Source organism: Pyxicephalus adspersus, chromosome 1 (genome assembly GCF_032062135.1).
Source record: "Pyxicephalus adspersus chromosome 1, UCB_Pads_2.0, whole genome shotgun sequence".
NCBI classification, from domain to species: Eukaryota; Metazoa; Chordata; class Amphibia; order Anura; family Pyxicephalidae; genus Pyxicephalus; species Pyxicephalus adspersus.
The window spans coordinates 72,078,188-72,095,825 of record NC_092858.1 but is presented as its reverse complement, the minus strand read 5'-3'; the positions used below and the strand labels follow the sequence as shown (position 1 = coordinate 72,095,825).

Genomic DNA, 17,638 nt, shown 5'->3' with positions numbered 1-17,638 from the left:
TCAAAAGTTAAATCCGAAAAACATTAATTTAGTGGTCCTATTAAAAAACTATATGTGCAATAAAACACAAAAATCCCATCTAATAATTTTTACCATGGTAATTTATTTTCACAAGTATTTTCTAAATTACTTCCATTTTAAAAGTATTTTAAATAAAAAAACAAACAAAAACAAAATGAATTTTTTATGTTACTATTGTATGGGTTAACCTCTACTTTAAACTTCCAATGTACAATTAAGTTGTCAAGCATATTTAAGGCACATGTAAACAGGTATTGATTTTCTCAGTTTGACATGCATTTGGAACTGATCCCATTGACTTTAATTGGGCATAAGATATGACAATGTTAAGACTGTGCTTAATTCTTGTTGCATTGAATTGCATTTGTTTGGATGCAGCATATCCTACTGAGGCGTGTTTGGAATGCAAAGTTTTAAAGGTATTTTTAAGAACTAAAATGAAGAAAAAACAACACACAGAGTTGGACTAGAACACTAGAACACTAAACAACATGAACCCCTAGGCTCCTACCAGGCTTATCAGAAGCTATGAAAGCAGACAGCCGTAATTGCCATACAACACAACAAATTTGGTTTTAGTAGCACAGTGGTTAAAGGCTGCCTACATGTTGCTGCCATACCACAGGAATACCGCAGTACCATTACTGGTAATACAGCTCATGGTTTAGATTACAAGGCAGTCACATACACATCTTCAATTAAATGATTACCTAGCACAGTAGCAACTCTATCATTGAAATAACAAACTGCAAAAAGTGGTGACTCTGTGATCTGCTGTGGTCCCCAAGCTAACCTCTACTCTCAAAAGGATGAATAGAAAAATTGCATTTTTTAAATTTTATTTTTATACTTTTATTTATATAGCGCCACCATATTACACAACTCTTTTAAAAAGTCTATAGTTAAATAATGCTATTTTTCGGGCCAACAGGCTGTTTGCCTTTAGATAAGTGGACCTCAAAAGTTAGTGCTGACTCATCTTAAAAATGCAGTGTTGCAGACTTCCAGGTCTAGCACCTCATGAGACTGTAACGGTATCCAGAGGCTCCGGCTCACCCAGAGGAAAACCGCGATCCTGACCGGCCATACAGCACTGCCAACCCGCTGTAACACTTCCCCATGTATTGGGACGACTGCGGATGGACCTAACCCTAGGAAACAGCGTAAAACAAAACATGCGCCTAAATCTAAGATGGCCGAAGATCTCCATCTCTCTCAGCAGGATGCCACATTACCTCCACCCAGGCAAGTACTTGACTCTAGTAAATCGGCTCCTGATCATACGTTCATAGCTGACGGTGTGGTAATCCTCTTAGAGCCCACATTGCAGGAGGCTATAGATTCGGCCATAGGGAAGGGAATTCATTCCCTGAGGCAAGAACTCAGACAGCATGCACGCAGAATAGATACTGTGGAGGAAAGAATACTCCATACTCCACTGTATCCATATGAACAAGGTAGAATTGCGCTCTGCATTCTTTGCTGACGACATATTATTATTCACCTCTGATCCCGCAAAAGACTTGCCACGGATCTAAAAAATCTTTCAGGATTTTGAGAAGTTTGCGGGACCTAAAATAATTTTCACCAAAAGTGAAATACTGCTATTAAACCCTCTACGAAATAGACCATGGTTGACAGAAACCTAATTTCAGGTAGCCCCTGAGTACATCACCTATTTAGGCATTAAAATAGGGAAGGAGGTTTCTTCCATGTACAAACTAAATTACCCACCGCTGTATAATAAAATCAAACAGGAGCTACTAATGTGGAAAAATCTACCACTCTCCCTCTTTGGCTGATGCCACTTGATAAAAATGGTATCTTTTGCTAAGCTATTCTATCCCCTACAGACGATACCTTTATTGCTCCCACATAAACACATAAAATCCCTACAAAAAGCTTTTACTGAGTTCATATGGAAAGATACGGGGGCCAGAATTTCTATCCTCAAACTGTTTCTACCGGTTGCTGAAGGTGGGATTAACCTCCCCAATATTTGGCTTTATAACTTAGCGAGCCTATTCCGCCATGTAGCAGACTGGATACTGGGTATGTCACACTATTCCAACAACCAGCTGGAAACAGCTATGGCCTATTCATGAGATTTGAGTACCATTTTACATTGCCATTTTCTAAGCTGCCCTCCAACCTAAAAAATATTATTGTGTTCAGAGATACTATAGCTACATGGAGACATCTGAGGAAAAAGATGGACCTGCCCCGTGGGTTTTTTTTTCTGCTGATATGCAGAAACCCACTATTCCCTCAGGTAACGGACTACAATGCCTTCAGAATACGGAGAAAAAAAGGGATATTTAGGGTGAGTGATTTCTTCCAACACATTAGCGGAAGGCCACACTCACTCACAGTTTCCTAACATCTGAAAATAAATTACCGACACAGGCTGGTCACCCATTTTATTATATCCAGATGAAACAATACTGTGAAGCCCAGTATAAGGCCGTACCAAATGCCCTATTGATAAACAATTTAGATAGATTATTGAAGCTGTCGCCAATATTGATATCCAACACTGATGTTTTGGATAAGATAGTAAATGGATATCTTACTGTGAGGAAGGCTACAGTCAACGAGTTATGGAGAGAAATGCAATTTAAAATCATGCATAGGGCTCATAAAGTATATAAACCTAGGCCTACTGAGGCGAATCTAACAGGTAGGGGACAGGTGGGATGTTTGAAATGTGGATTGAATATGGTTTCTCTGCATCATAATTATTGGGCATGTACGAGTATATCCAATTTTTGGGAGGTGATGTTAAAGTTTTTGAAGCGGGTAGTAGGGGTGACATTCCCACTGTGTCCGATGCTATGTATATTTGGTGACTGGTCTACGGTACATGACAAAAGTATAGGAAAAGGACAGGAAGCATGGGTAAACCTGTGTTTACTGGCAGCTAGAAGGGCCTTTATGACCCAATGGATCCATGCCGACCCACCTACATTGGAAATGGTTTATAATAATAATATAATGTTTATTAATGTTTTATAACAATGTTTTATAGAGATTTGCTAGAAGCCAAACAGAGAGAAGATAAACATAAATCAAAGTTCTTGAGTAAGTGGTTTGGTTTCATAGACAAAACTATTCCGAATCCAGAGAGGGAAGATATTCTGTCTTACTTCCAACATACCTCTTGGTATATAACAAATGTGACGTACAAGTCCACAGTCCTGACCAGATTATAGTAGGATTGATTGATCGAGAGAGTAAGGTATTACCTAAGCCAGAAGGGATTTGCTCCCATTTATTGATGACAGCCCTTGGTCCATCTGCTGGGCTTACCAGAAATAATATTGGAATTTAGGAGACCCTGATCTACAGTTCATGGTGATATCCAATTACTTTGGGCAAGTTTGTTTATTTGTTAACTGATGTCCACCCCCCCTCCCCCTCCATTATTTTTCTTTTTCTCTCCCGAATCTTAGCCTTGGTTTGTGTTAGCACCATACTAAGCAACTTTGTACGGATTTATTGCTGTTGATTTTACGCTACACGTTGTTTTGTATGTTTTGTTAATGAAAATTGTGAAAAATCTAATATAAAAATAAAAATAAAAAAAATGCAGTGTTACATCTATACCTTTAGACTCTTTTTGGTTACATACAATTTTACCAGACTTTCTGACCTGCATAAAAAAATGCTTAGCCTGTGATATCTTCTGATGGATGTTTGGAAGATTGTACTTCAGTATGTGTTTAGCACCTTGGAAGTATTTTGGTGAATTTTCATATTTCACATTGTCTGACTAAACCATTGCTAGTATGTTGCATTCATTTCATTAGTCATATGTTGATTTTATTTGTACAAAACAGTGGTGCCCAACCTTTTTTTATCCGTGGGTCCGCTGTTGACATTGGGATTAAAATTGCGGGCCACAATGCAAATAAACATTAAAAATGTATGTTTAAAACTAGAATAGTTTTAATTTAAAATTAAATTGGAATGTTTATATAGTTACCGTAACATACATGCACCAAATAAAAGAGATGACAAATCAAGAATCTCTGCAATGGATACTTCTTTGATCATCTTCAGGGCCATACATCTCCCTGTTCCTGGGAAATTAGGGTTCACAGAAGGTAAGTGGCCAGCTATGTGTGACGGGGTAGCACAGTATGACAGGTACAGTTTTTCTGTGATGTGATGGTGCTGCAGCAATAAAATTTCAGGGGGAGTTAGCCACAAGAGTCCCCCACTCATTCTACATTTAAATATGCCTACAGCTCCTCTTTAAGAAGGAACTGGAAGAACATAAGCAGACATTTATATGTGACAAGGCACCATGGTATGGTAGGAATGATCTAATGTTAGTAGAGGGGCTAGCCACAAAAGTCCCCCACTTGCAGTTACATTTCCCTTTTCTTTCAGAGTAATTGGGGTTCATAGAGAGTAAGGTGATAGCTATGTGTGACAGGATACCATGATATGATGGGTATAACATTTTAATGGGGATGGAGGGGCATAAGGAGTTTCCTACTGGCTTCTTCCACATTTGGGGTTCACAGGATGTAAATGGCCAGCTATGTGTAAAGGGCAGGTTACCAGCCACTTAGTCACTCGCACTGCAGTGTCTGCAGATTTGACTGCAGACGGCAGTGAGCAATACTGAGCATCTCCCCGAGCCAGGATTCCATGGCACGAGGAAGGGGTAACTGCATCGCAACCTTACCACCAACCTGAATGCAGTCTTAAAGTTTTGTGAACTTTAAGGGACACTACAGTGCACAGACAATTGGCAGTACCCTAATGTTCATGAGAGTGGCCCCCAGGGGGTCCCCAAAATGCAAACTCAATTTGGGGACCCTGGTCTTGAAAAAGCCCCCCTAATGTGAAAATATCTCTGATCGTTGTTAGGATTTTATGCCTGTGGCCCCGTATCTGGCAACTTGTTATGTGTAGAGGGCTTAAATTTGGTTTAGTGGCAGCTCTTAAGGTTCCCTGTGTACCCTAAAAATCAGTGAAGGATATATGAGGATTTACACATGGGCATAATGACAGCTGCTTGAACACAGACACAGCTCTCATGCTGCTGCTGCACGATTATCTCACAGTACAAGGTAGGTGGGGACCAGCTCCCTCTCCTGGCAGCACAATCCCATAGAAGAGCATAGGAGTTGTGTGCGCCCCATCCCCCCACAAGACAAAGAACTGAGACAACCGAGAGGGAGAGGGCCAGATCTAACAGCTCTGCGGGCTGGATGTGGCCCGGGGGCCAAAGGTTGGGCACCCCTGGTATAAAATAATAAAGTGTGTGGTTAGAATAAAATACAGATGGATGATGGAGTCAATCTTTTATGTACATTGGGCCTTGCAATAAGGATTTATTTTCTCCAATATTTTCACCTTGCATTTTGTATCATTCTACTTGTCCTGATATTTTTTTTTAATGAACTAACGAACTGTTATAATGGAACTAATAAGAAACTATTTTTGTAATGAAGTCCAGGCAAAGTCTTGCTCCATACCTTCCTCCCCTATGCCAGTCTCCTAAACAGTTTTCACTCACTCATTTGTTTTCAGTACTTCTCTATCTGTACTTGTACCAAGAAGGTAAAACCCTGTAGTACCCATGACTCACAGAAATGTTTTGTGACAAGTTTTGTAGAAGTCTGTATGAAAATTCAACATTACAATTTAAGGACAGGGGATTTGATTTCTCAGCTCATAGCACACACTGTATCAGCACGTAGGCATTGCTGGACAGACTACATTTGCATGCAGACCACCCTAGGAATGTCCACATATGAAGTTTGGAAAGGGTGGGGCCAGGACAGCACAGACAGGGACAATGGGGTAGATGTCCCTTGTGGTCCATCAGACAAGAAATGAGGAGTGCTCAAGATACATGTTACATCTTCTAAAGCGTGTAATGCAGATGTCTCAGTGTACAGGGAAATAGGACTACATACAAGATAGGGACTGTTTGTTCTTAAGTTGAATTTCTATGTAAGTCAGAACAGTTACAATATTTGAATAGATGCAATTAGGACAGATGTTTGTCTCAATATATTATTAGGCAACATGGTGTCAGTTACTGTAAAAAATCCTCACTGTGCGTTATTCACAAAAAAAAAAAAAAATTTTTTTATGGAGCCTAGACATTCATTACCTTCTGGAGCAAGCTGTGCTTTGATATGCAAAAAGAAACAACTGCAGAGTTTGTTTTGGTCAATAAAGAGTTACAAGCCACCCACAACCTCAGCTGTGTCCTGCACACAGCAAGCAGGGAAGCCCTGTTCATTCGCATCCGTATGTCGGATGTCCTTAACCTGGGGACTTCCTTTAATCACTTTCAGACCAGGAGAGTACCAGGAGAGATGTACATAGGTACAAAAGAAAAGGTATGGCTGGATGTTCAGCATTAACTGCAGTAACTCTCTTCCTCAGGGACAAAAAGGTCTTAGGATTTCTGGAGCTAACAGAGAATAATAATTTACTACAAAATAAAATATTATTATACATATATATCCATACCAATTCTGGACTGCATATGGTTTTAAGAACTGCAATAAGCAGGTTTTACCACACTGCTGTTGTAGAATATGAATAAATTATATAGACTGTATACGCAGATACATCTGACATTCACTAGTTTGCCACTGTGTTAGCAGACTGATATTTTGTCTAAATGAACCTAGTCTTGTACAATAACTTACTCCATTAGTGTGCATGAAATAAATGGTTGCATAAATAAATGAATTATTTGAAGGATGCAAACAATAATGTGTTTACTTATAACCATTAAGCTAGTTTCTCATTGTTTACCCTTCAAACTTCTGCCATTGAATTGTCTACTATTGATTTTTTTTTTCTGAAGATTCTATATTATAGTCACCTACTTGTCATTTTATTTAATTCTGTCTGTTCTCTGGTATGTCTTTCAGAATCAACTTGATCAGCAGCTCAGCTTTTGAAAGTTTTCCCCAATTAAACTTCTGGCCTGTTCATTGTACTGAGACTGACCTTCCAAGATGAGATTTGTCACCAAAGCGTCTGATCTCACCTTGTCTTTGCTCTGCAATGTACAATGCTTTTCTCTGTACAATGTTTTTTTTTCTGCTTGCCTTTATGTTTTTCAATCTCCTCCTGGTATTTTCCACAAATTGTTAGTCTGTTTCTAACCTCTAAGCAGGATGTTAATTGGCTTTATGTTTGGAAAGTAGAATTTAGAAAGATACCCTCTGTAAATTGCTTTCAGCTCTGCTAAACATAAAGCATTTTCTTTCAGCAAATTAATAGAATTTTCACATTTTACTGATCAACAATACTGACAGAATGTGCATAATACTTAGGCTAAGAACACACATCAGATGATTCCCGTACAAAAATTACCACAGGGCTAGTATCAGATGAGAATCTAGTGTGTGTACAGCGCTCGTCTGACATCATTCATGGATCCGTCCTGGCGAATCTACAAACAACGAGCAATTGTAAGTGAAGAGGAGATCCGTCGTTCTACCCCCTCCATAGAGCATAATGGCGCTGCATGTACAGCGCTCGGTCTTTTATCATTGGAAAGGATTGTGAAAGATCCTTTCCGACGCCATTTATTGAACGTGTGTTTGTAGCAATATTCAGGGTGTATAAAGGGTGTATTTTTGACCAACATAATATTTTTCCACATTCCCTCACTTTTTTCCTTACACAATGGGCCGGATTGATAAATAAATTATATACATATAAATGTTCATGAAAGACAATGTACTGCTTTTACACATATAAATCCAATGTATTGCATTCAATACAGTTAATTTTGTGTTGAATGCAATACAAATAAACTTAAATTTCCCGCCCAGAACATAACATCCACATGCACCAATGTCACCAGGACCTCCGGTTCCATTACATCCATCAGATCCATTCCAGGTTTGCTGGATCACCCAGCTTCACTGATCAAAGTGTATCCTCTCCAGCCTTGGAGAGCTTTATTAATTCAGGCCCACTGTGTCTACACAGTGTTTTGTGAGTGACCTAAAACATGGTACTCTTCTTTGTTTTGTAACCCGATTCTCACATTATATCCATTCCCAACTCCCCCAGATTTCTCGCTCTCAGCCAGGAAACTGGGACATTTCTTCTAATGAGGAAAAATGAGGATAAACTAAAGTGGTTTTATTCAAGCATCTTGATTACCTACATAAGGTCTATGTCTTGGTCTATGTCTACATAAGGTTTATGTCTTGAAGTTAATATTAGTTACATTTAAGTAAAGTTGTATTTTATACTGGTGTAGTGGGGTTTTCAAATACACAAAAGATTTTTTTCCATACCTTTGTGAATGTTAAACAATCTTTATCTTGATCTTTATCCTTGATTTCAAAGTCATAAAGTGCTTTTCCTTGTGGAGAAGACTGGGTGAGTGGTTTGATGCATTGGATGTAGCTAGCAGGAAAGAATCCACGGTTTCCATTCAACTCTCCATGATACCAGTTCTCATCCACTTTCCGTCGCAGAATAATGATGTCACCCTTGTTGAATTTGAGATCTCCAGGTTCCTTTCCCTCATAAGTATACAGTGCTCTTCCACATGGCAACTGAGAAATATTCTGTGAGAAAAAACAAAATGTCATGTTAATCACAACTTCACTAGGGTTAGTTACAACATCATATAAAGGTAATGTCTATAATATACATTTCTACACCTGATCCTTGGTCATAAATTTATCAAATGGTCATATTAGTGTCATTTTATAATGGGAGCTGGAAATGACAACCATTGAATTGAAACATTGAATTGATGCTTGCAACACAATGGAGCCTATTTATAATTTCAGGCCAAAGAAAGATACAATGAAAATCAATAGCTCAGAAAAAGTAAGATTCACAAAACAAACAAACAAAAAAATTGCAGTGTTTCTCATTTCCTGATCATACATATGTGAACAAGCTGACTTGCAAGAATATCAAAATAATCTAGTTATTTAGTTATTCCCTTTCAAATTCAGAAGCTACAAAGTACAAAATCACTGTCTTAAAAGATTGTCTTGTAAAAACTAGTTACCGGCTAAACATTCAGTATTTGGTATTTTAAATTTGAAGTGCACCTGAACTTTGTTTTAACATTTTAAATGAAAACTCCAACATATTTGCAGACACCGCAATTTACCTGCTCTTGCCTTTATAAGTGAGAACAGCATTTTGGCCCCTCTCTGGTTAGGTTCAGTTTCATTACTGAGACCTGACTTTTTTTAACCCTATGGCTAGTCACTGCTAACTTCCATGATCCAGTTAGGCCATATATTTGTATGCAATTAAAAGCACTGTTATAGGATAAAGCAGTGAGAGTTGATGAAGTTTAGTAGGTAAAGAATTTCAGGTCTCAGTTCTCAAATGAATCTCAAATAAATCTCAATATCAAATGAGAACAAAAGATGTTTCCTTGTAATAACGGTTATAGTAGGTGTATTGTGGTACCTGCTAGGGGGATTTTTTTGTTTTAAAAGTTTTAAAAAGTACTTGTTCATTTAAAAAATTTAAAAAAGTCAAAAAGAAAAAATATATCTAATTTTAAATCACGTGTCTAAAACAGTAAATCACAATACAGGGGTCACAATTTATTATATTTTAATATATTGCAACACTATGTGCTATGGGCCTGATTTACTAAAGCTCTCCCAAGACTTGAGACGATAGACTGTAATGGGAGAACCTGGGTTATCCCACAAACCTGGGATTGGTTTTTTTTAAAATAGTTTGCTATTAATTTGAAAATGTTTTAACTGTTGGACCAGATCCATTTCGGATTTGCTGGATCACCAAGCTTCTCCCACGATAGTTTATCTTTTCCAGTCTTGGAGAGCTTTATTAAATAAGGCCCAATGTCTAACCTTAAGATGCTAAACATTTACAAGCTTGCCTTGTCTTCCTTAACATCATTTTGCAGTATAATAATCCCTTATCCTTTCGGTTAGCCCAATATTAAAATCCCCATAATTGCTTTAAAAACAGTTTACAAAAAAGCCTCTAAAGTCATGGTTGCCATGTACAAATCGCACATTTTAGGACTTTGCGAACCAGTGACGTCACTTTTGTTATTGTACATAATGTACATATTGGAACTCGGCTGGCCTGCCTTCCCAATTGTCAGTCTCACCCTGATAACTACTAGTCAGTGGGAAGACGATACGTATAATAACATTGGTGATGTCGCCAGCACACCAGATATGTGGCAAAACAATTTGTATATTGACAATAATGATGTCATGGACTTTCAAGCAATTATAGTAAATATTTACTGAGCTAACTACATGAATAGATAAACATCCTAATTCAAATACCAGTAACACATTAGATAATAATGCATAAAAGACACATGGTTATCATGCTCAAAGCAAAATCAGTGGCGCTAGCCAGAAGTGATCCAACCCAGGTTAATACAAACACTCTGTCACTGGATAATTTATTATAAACTCCTTTATGTTGTCAAGCTTCAGCAATAACTCATAACAATATGATAGATGAACAGTAGGATAATCAGAGCTGAGGCAGGATAAAGCCTGTGGCAACCAACTGACAATTGATTTATCATCACATTGTAATGTTCTTAATTAAATTCCTTTGTTCTTCAGATTTGTAGATATAGTGAAGAATATTATTATTCTAGGCACTAACCTATTTACCCTGTATTTTAGGTTATTAACTGCGTATTTTGGAGACCAAAGACGGTTCCCCATAAAAAAATGTTTTAGCTTATTACTATGTTCATGATCAACACATATTACCTAGGGGATTATTATTTGGTGCCTCCACAACATATTATTTTTCATATGACATAAATATTTAATCTACAGAACAATACAAAGAAAGGAAATGTCTTCATACGCTGTGACCATGGTACCATGCTTATTGTTCTGCTCACAGAATACATTAAGGAATTAAATAAAAAAACCAAAATGATACATTATGTAAAACCTGACAATGGCAACCCAAGGATTTATTTGCAGTTTTCTTACCCCCCAGACCCCACCCCCAACACTGTCACTTCTATTGCAAAGCATAAAACCCAGGTACACAAATAGTTTTGTTTAGAAAAGACATAATTTTACTCTGTACACTGCAGTATCTGTCAGCATTCAGAAATTTCTATAATAAACCAAAATCTTAGTGGTGCTATGAGCTTCACAACATGGCCCAAACTTTAGGCAGTTGTGGTATATGCAGCAAAGTGTAGAGTGTATAATGTGGATAGCAATATCTGCCCTCCGTGTAAATAGACCCCTTAGATCTTACAAATGCTCACCACCTACTTTCTTCAAGTACAAGTCCTGCACCTCTTCCTGTTTCTACTGTAATGCAAGGGTTCTGAGAAATTAAAACATACCTGAACTCAGAAATTTCACTTTGCATGAAAGGGTAGACAACCCTGTGTGTGCATAACCACCACCTAATAATCCATTGCCTAGGCAGTCGAGAATGAATGGGAGCGCAAAGCCTCCAGGGATACATACGTCAGGCCTCCTGGAAAGCTCTTAGGTGCTCTTTCTCGAGCGTGCGCAGAAGGAGCCTTTTTGTGGGGGCAAAAAATTTGCCAATCTCACGCATGCACACTGAGGTCGGCAAGTTTTTTTTTCCCAGACGAAGATGGTGGTGCCTAGTCGGATGCCGGAACACGATGGAAGAGACCTTCAGATGGATCGGGCTTCCCTGCGGGATTGAAGGTAAGTGGATTTTTTTTGTTTTACCCACTTTGGGGTTTAGTTTCTCTTTAACTCAGGAATCTATTGATCTTCCTACTTTAGGTTCTACATGATTGTATCCAACTGACCTTTACATTGCCTGAATTCAGAGATATGTGAAAGTGAGCTTTAATACACGTTAATACATTTGGCCCATGAAACAGGTATTCTTCCCACCATTTTACTTCTATTTACTTTTTATACAGTAGAGTCCTGTTTATCCGGGACTCAGCTCCCGACAGCTACACTTTCTTTTTTTGCTCCTGCAGCCCTAGAGGAGCTGTGGCTGTGGTTCAAGTATCATCAGGGTTTCCACTTTCTCAGCCATTCAGCACTAGAGGTGAATGAGGACAAGTCTCTCTATTCAAGTCTAGTGCTGAATGGCTGAGAAACCTTAGTTTCAGAGTAACCTCAGTTAACTGGAAGCTACACCTATCCGGAATCGGACATTCTCCATGGGTGCCGGATGACCAAGGTTCCACTGTATTTTCTTAAGCAGTACCGTTGCAATAGAGGTGTACAGTACAGTGGTAAAACTGTGATTCAGTAGCCACTGAGGTGCACACTACAGGAAATGCACACAGTACTGGCAAAAACCTAGACAAAGTAAGGGTTAAACTACATACATTTTTTACAAGTAAAGGATGCAATCACCTTATAGCGCTTTACAAACCTTACTATTCTTTCGGAAGAGTTTAATTTTACTTTAACAATGATGGTTATGATTAAACAAAGGATGTAGTACCAGGTTTATTGCTCTAAAAGTATGTTAATCCTAGATTGATAGGAATAAAGAATAGAAAGCATCTCTTTAAATTTCATAGGTCAAGTAGGCTTGTTAAATCCTTTTATTTATCCATAACATACTCACCAAATCTCATTGTTCTGAGCCATAGATTAACAATACCAGAGCTCTCTGCAGAACATGGTCTTTAGTAATTGAGGGCATTGATTTTCACTCATGCCTTGCGGGTTAAGAATCCTTCTGCCATAGGTTAATGCTTGAATGCGCTCAGTTTTAATATACATTGATGTTTAACTAGATTCAGCTCAATTCAAGGATAAAACAAGATGCTCATAAAACAAAAGTATGTTTTCTTTTGATCTAAAGGCGATCAGTCAATAAGAATAAAATGTCATTTTGGACTTTCACATATGTCAAATATTATGTGCGAAGGTAGAATGTCAAACTCAAATGAACCAGCAGGCTGAATTACTGCTAAGTGGAATATATTTTCAAGGGGTCCCACTATGCCTACTAAGGGCCACACCTAATTAAAAAAAAAAAAAACCTAAACACTTCCCTAATTGATAATTTAGTAATAATTGCCACTAGCTTTTATGTAGCTTTTATGTACTTGAAGCCAGCTGAGAGCCTGGAAGGAAAGGACAAGAGGACTGCATGTGGTCCAAAAAACATCCGTTTAACATGCTTGGACTACATATTATTAATTCATATTGCTAAATATGAAAGAAACGGGCAGACACTCATTTCAGTAGGGTGCTAGCTTGCTGCTAACAGGCACTCCTTAAGCATTAGGTGGTTGTAGGTAAACAAAATTTTAGAAAGACCCCTTAGTCTCTTTTATCCTGTATGCCCCAGCCTAAAGAGCCAGAATTCAAACCATCGGTACCACTTTGGGGATTTGCAAGAGGTTCTTCCCTAAAAACATCTTGCCTCCAAATCTAGCTCCACTTTTTCCAATCCTAAGTATCAATTTTTCCCACCGGGAGTCAAATGGCTTCCATAGTCTGTGGTTCTCTAAAATTCATTGGGCTGAGAACTTCATTTACCAAAATTACTGGGTCAGTATTGCAGATCCCATGTTCTTTGATATTCTCTGACCTGTCCTATGCATTGGAGATGTGAAAAGCTTTACAACGATCCCACTTCATGCATTCTCTGCCACTAAATGATGGCTTTGGTTGCCCTCTTACTGCATTCACGCTGCTATATATTAACACTGGGGGAGTTACACATCCTCTCTCTCCCCTATACTCTATACTAATTACTACTAAGATTACTTATATATTTTTTGCATTCCTGACGGATAAAACTGGGTTGTGCATTTGCCTCTTCACAGCGATAAGATCTTGTCTTATTGGTACAAAACTCCTGAATTTCTGCAACACTTTATTCCTCAATACCAGATACTTGCTGGAAGTAGATTTCCAGAGTGGGTACAATACTGCATATTTTTTGGTTATGCCAAGTATTAGGACCCTTTTTGACCTTGGTACAAGGGACTGCACAGAAATGTACAGATTTTACAATTCCAGATGATCCTGGCTTTCTTCTTGTACATCTCTTGAAACATTTCTCAGATGTGGTCACTAAGGGCTTCTGCAAGACCTTGTATCTCTCTGTTCTGGAAATGCCCAGTTGCATCTTCTGCACAAGTATGGTTACATAGAGTGGGGGAAACTTATGGTAATGGACCCTAGTTATTGTTACCCCAGTAACAACATATGGACTCAAGGGTCACCTAGGCTAGGGATCCTCCCTCCCAAGTCTCTACCTACCACCAACATGGTTCTATTTGACAGCATGGTTACAGGCCTAAGTTAGTAAAAGTGAGACATATATGATTTTCCTTTGTTGCTCTTTTGATGTTTTTCTTATTTTTTGTTAAAGACTGTAATTGTTCTTCTCACTTTGTCCTTTGTTGTGCTTTGACCATAGTTTTCGACTATTTGTATTTATTGTTCCCTGTTATTTTCTAAATAAAGAATGTTACAAAAATATTTAAAAGGAAGCTTTTATTGGGTATTCTTTTTAAAACTGTATTATGAAATATTTTCATAGACTTTTGTGTCTTAGTGCACAGATACTTCACTAGATGATGCTGTCAAAGTTTAGCCATAAATAAAGACAAGCATAAAAATAATTCTGCATGGTGTTTCCTGTTTTCTGCATAAAAATATTTTGTGAATCATTCAGTGATTCTATGGAAGTGAATCAGGTAATAAATTAATCTTCTCCTCCATCGTAAATACCCAACATATTAGGTATGCCCCGTGGTGTGAGCCACTGACTAGCCTATTTCTAACCTAGTACAGATGTGGGGGAGCATTTTCATATTATTTGATTTCTGCAATGAATCATAAACTCGGGTTTTTACATGGCTGAGCAATATTTTTTTTGTCCGTCTACAAAGTCTCCCCATTTACATCGGAGCTACATGGGTGATGGAAAAAAATGTATGCGTTTCTAAACATGTAGTCAATGGATTTCTCATCAGTAATGGACCGGTGATCACAGGATGGTCGGTGTATTAATTATACATATTATACATACAAAATACATAATAAATTTAAGGTGATTTTGCAATTTAAAAAAATATTCTAAATTTGCACAAATCTATTTCTATGTCTGTTTTCACATGGGAGTGGTGTTGTGGTTTTGGGATTTCATATGAAAGGTATTTGCAGAAGAGGACTTTGGGTGTTATCTGGTAAAGAATTTTTAACTCCAATGCTAATGCTATGGCCCACCATTAAAAACATGTGTTATGACACTAAAATATGTGTTGCTGCGATTATATTTTTCTATAATCCCCCTGAGAGATTATTTGATGCCTTTCTTGCAATGGGCCTTATTTATTAAAGCTCTCCAAGACTGGAGAGGATACACTTTCATCAGTGAAGCTGGGTGATCCAGCAAACCCAGAAAGGATTTCTTAACAGTCCTTTTCTATTTGTTAGCAAATTTTTCCCATCCTGGACAAAATCCGTTTCAGGTTTCCCATCTCACCCAGCTTCATTGATGAAAGTGTATCCTCTCCAGTCTTGGAGAGCTTTAATAAATCAGGCCCAATGTTCTAAAATATACATCTTGTCAGTTGGTGGTATGATCCTCTGCTTCAATACCTTCTGAATCACTGACCCAGAATGGGTACACAGCTCGGGTGTGCAGCCTATTGTCACATACAGTTATCTGCATGTTTGTTTCAGGCATGTGACAAACTCCAGACAGCAAAAGATCACTTTTATATCACTAGGCAATCAGCATTCTTTACAGCAAGTTCACCAATGTCCACGTACATCATCTCTCAGTTTAGGTCCACTTAAGGTTTGAACATTGTGCTTTGTAGCTCATTAATTATTTTTGCTTGCAATGTACTCCAAAACTACACCAGCCTTTACTCAACCATTGTAAATAAAATAACAGAAAAGTAAACTTAATATTTGTCAGGAAAAGGATTCTCACACAAAACAATAACAATATCTGAAGCATAAGAAATGCCAGCAATGCAACAAATCTTACAAAAAGTGTTGATAGTGGAATTTCATAAATCTGGTCACAAATGATAGAAGTGTGACTATTGTATTTTGGGTACTGAATATTCAATAAGAACTGCATGACAACAAAAAGGTAATCTTTTTCACTGTGTAAAAATGAAATGACTGTACTTTCAGAAAGTGCTGATCATGCAAGGTAGGTGTAATTTCACAGATCATATAGTCTGTCCCAGCAATCCTCTCATTTCTACTCTAGCTCCTGCCAATGATTCTGTGAATGGGGCAAGCACCTTCACCTTGTACTAATATGCTGTAAATCGAATTCCACAATGCCTGTGACTGACGAGCATCATACTTTATCTTGGACATTAAATCTCGTGTTCTTCCCTCTCCTATTCCAGACATGATGCCTTTATATGTCTCTGTTTTGATTAATGTTAGTGGTTTACAAAGCGTTAAGCAATCGGTATTATTTGCAGCAATAGAGGAACCAAATAAAACTAATAAATTGATTAAAATTAGGATTGTTTATTTACTAGCCGTAATGAGGTTCCCTGCATTAGTGTGATCATTTGTACAACACATTGAATATATACAGTACAAGTTCCATTACATCGATGTCAAACGACTCAGGGTTTTAATATGTACCTTAGGGAGAGATGCTACATAAGAAATGTAAATGGAAAGTATGTGATCAGCATTCTTAAAAACAGCATATATTTACCTGAATATATTAAGTATATATCTAAAAGACTTACATTTCAATGAAAATATCCAAGGGCAATATTGTGGGAACATCCATTTGGAAAATGTTTTTTTTATATTTTTTCTTTTTAGTTGTTTTACATAGTGTGACACTTCTTTGGGAAACACTAGGTTGTTTCCTGTGTACCCAGGCTGTCATGGATCCATCACCTAAGTGTGCATTATCATGCCAGCCTGAGCTCACATAAAAAAAGACAAAGAAAACAGCATCTCACTCTTCATTTTCTACAAAACTTAGGACTAAACGTACTGAAAGGAAAGGAAGACATTTGAATTTAAGATATGTATCCTATAAATTTAAAATTACATGCCGCAAGAAGGATTGAGGGAAGACTATTCTACTTAAATTGTAAAAGGAGATAGGCTTTAAAAGTATAGGTGGCACTAGGATCAGCAACATCTAGAATTCTAGCTTTGTTTTTTCCTGTAGACATCTGAAGGAGGGGACACATTCAGCTACTTCTTCATCTGTAAATCAGAATCCTTTTCCATAATCTTTTTTTATTAGATTATTTCAAGTTGATAGTCAAGGAAAGATCATGTGAGTGGATAATTTTAGGTTTCTTTGGGTCAGCTGGTAAAGCGAGTTTTTCTCATAGAATAATTAATTTATTAATCTGAATAATTTATGATACACCTGTCATTAAACAGTTATGTAGACTACCACTGCTGACATTGCAAAGGTTCTTTTCCTGGCCACCATGCTGATGATTTGGCTTTAAAAGCTTCAAAGTTACTAACTTTGAGATAATTCATTTTACATGGCACTTTTCTGGCACTCATTCACAACATGTTTGATCAAAGTTTGTGATTCATATGTGTGTATATATATATATATATATATTTCCCCAGGATTCCTCTTTTATGTGAGATATATTTGCCCAAGATTCCTGTGTGAAGTAGCAGGT

General features: G+C 37.6%; 1 protein-coding gene across 2 annotated transcripts in view; it reads right to left on the bottom strand.

Moving 5' to 3' along the window:
• The window catches only part of SH3RF3 (SH3 domain containing ring finger 3), a 241,542-nt gene that overhangs the window by 103,578 nt on the left and 120,326 nt on the right, over positions 1 to 17,638 (bottom strand). For both annotated transcript variants that reach the window (XM_072414050.1, XM_072414059.1), the window contains exon 2: positions 8,319 to 8,594. In XM_072414050.1, the coding sequence (XP_072270151.1) occupies positions 8,319 to 8,594 (276 nt within the window). The remainder of the gene's footprint in view (positions 1 to 8,318; positions 8,595 to 17,638) is intronic.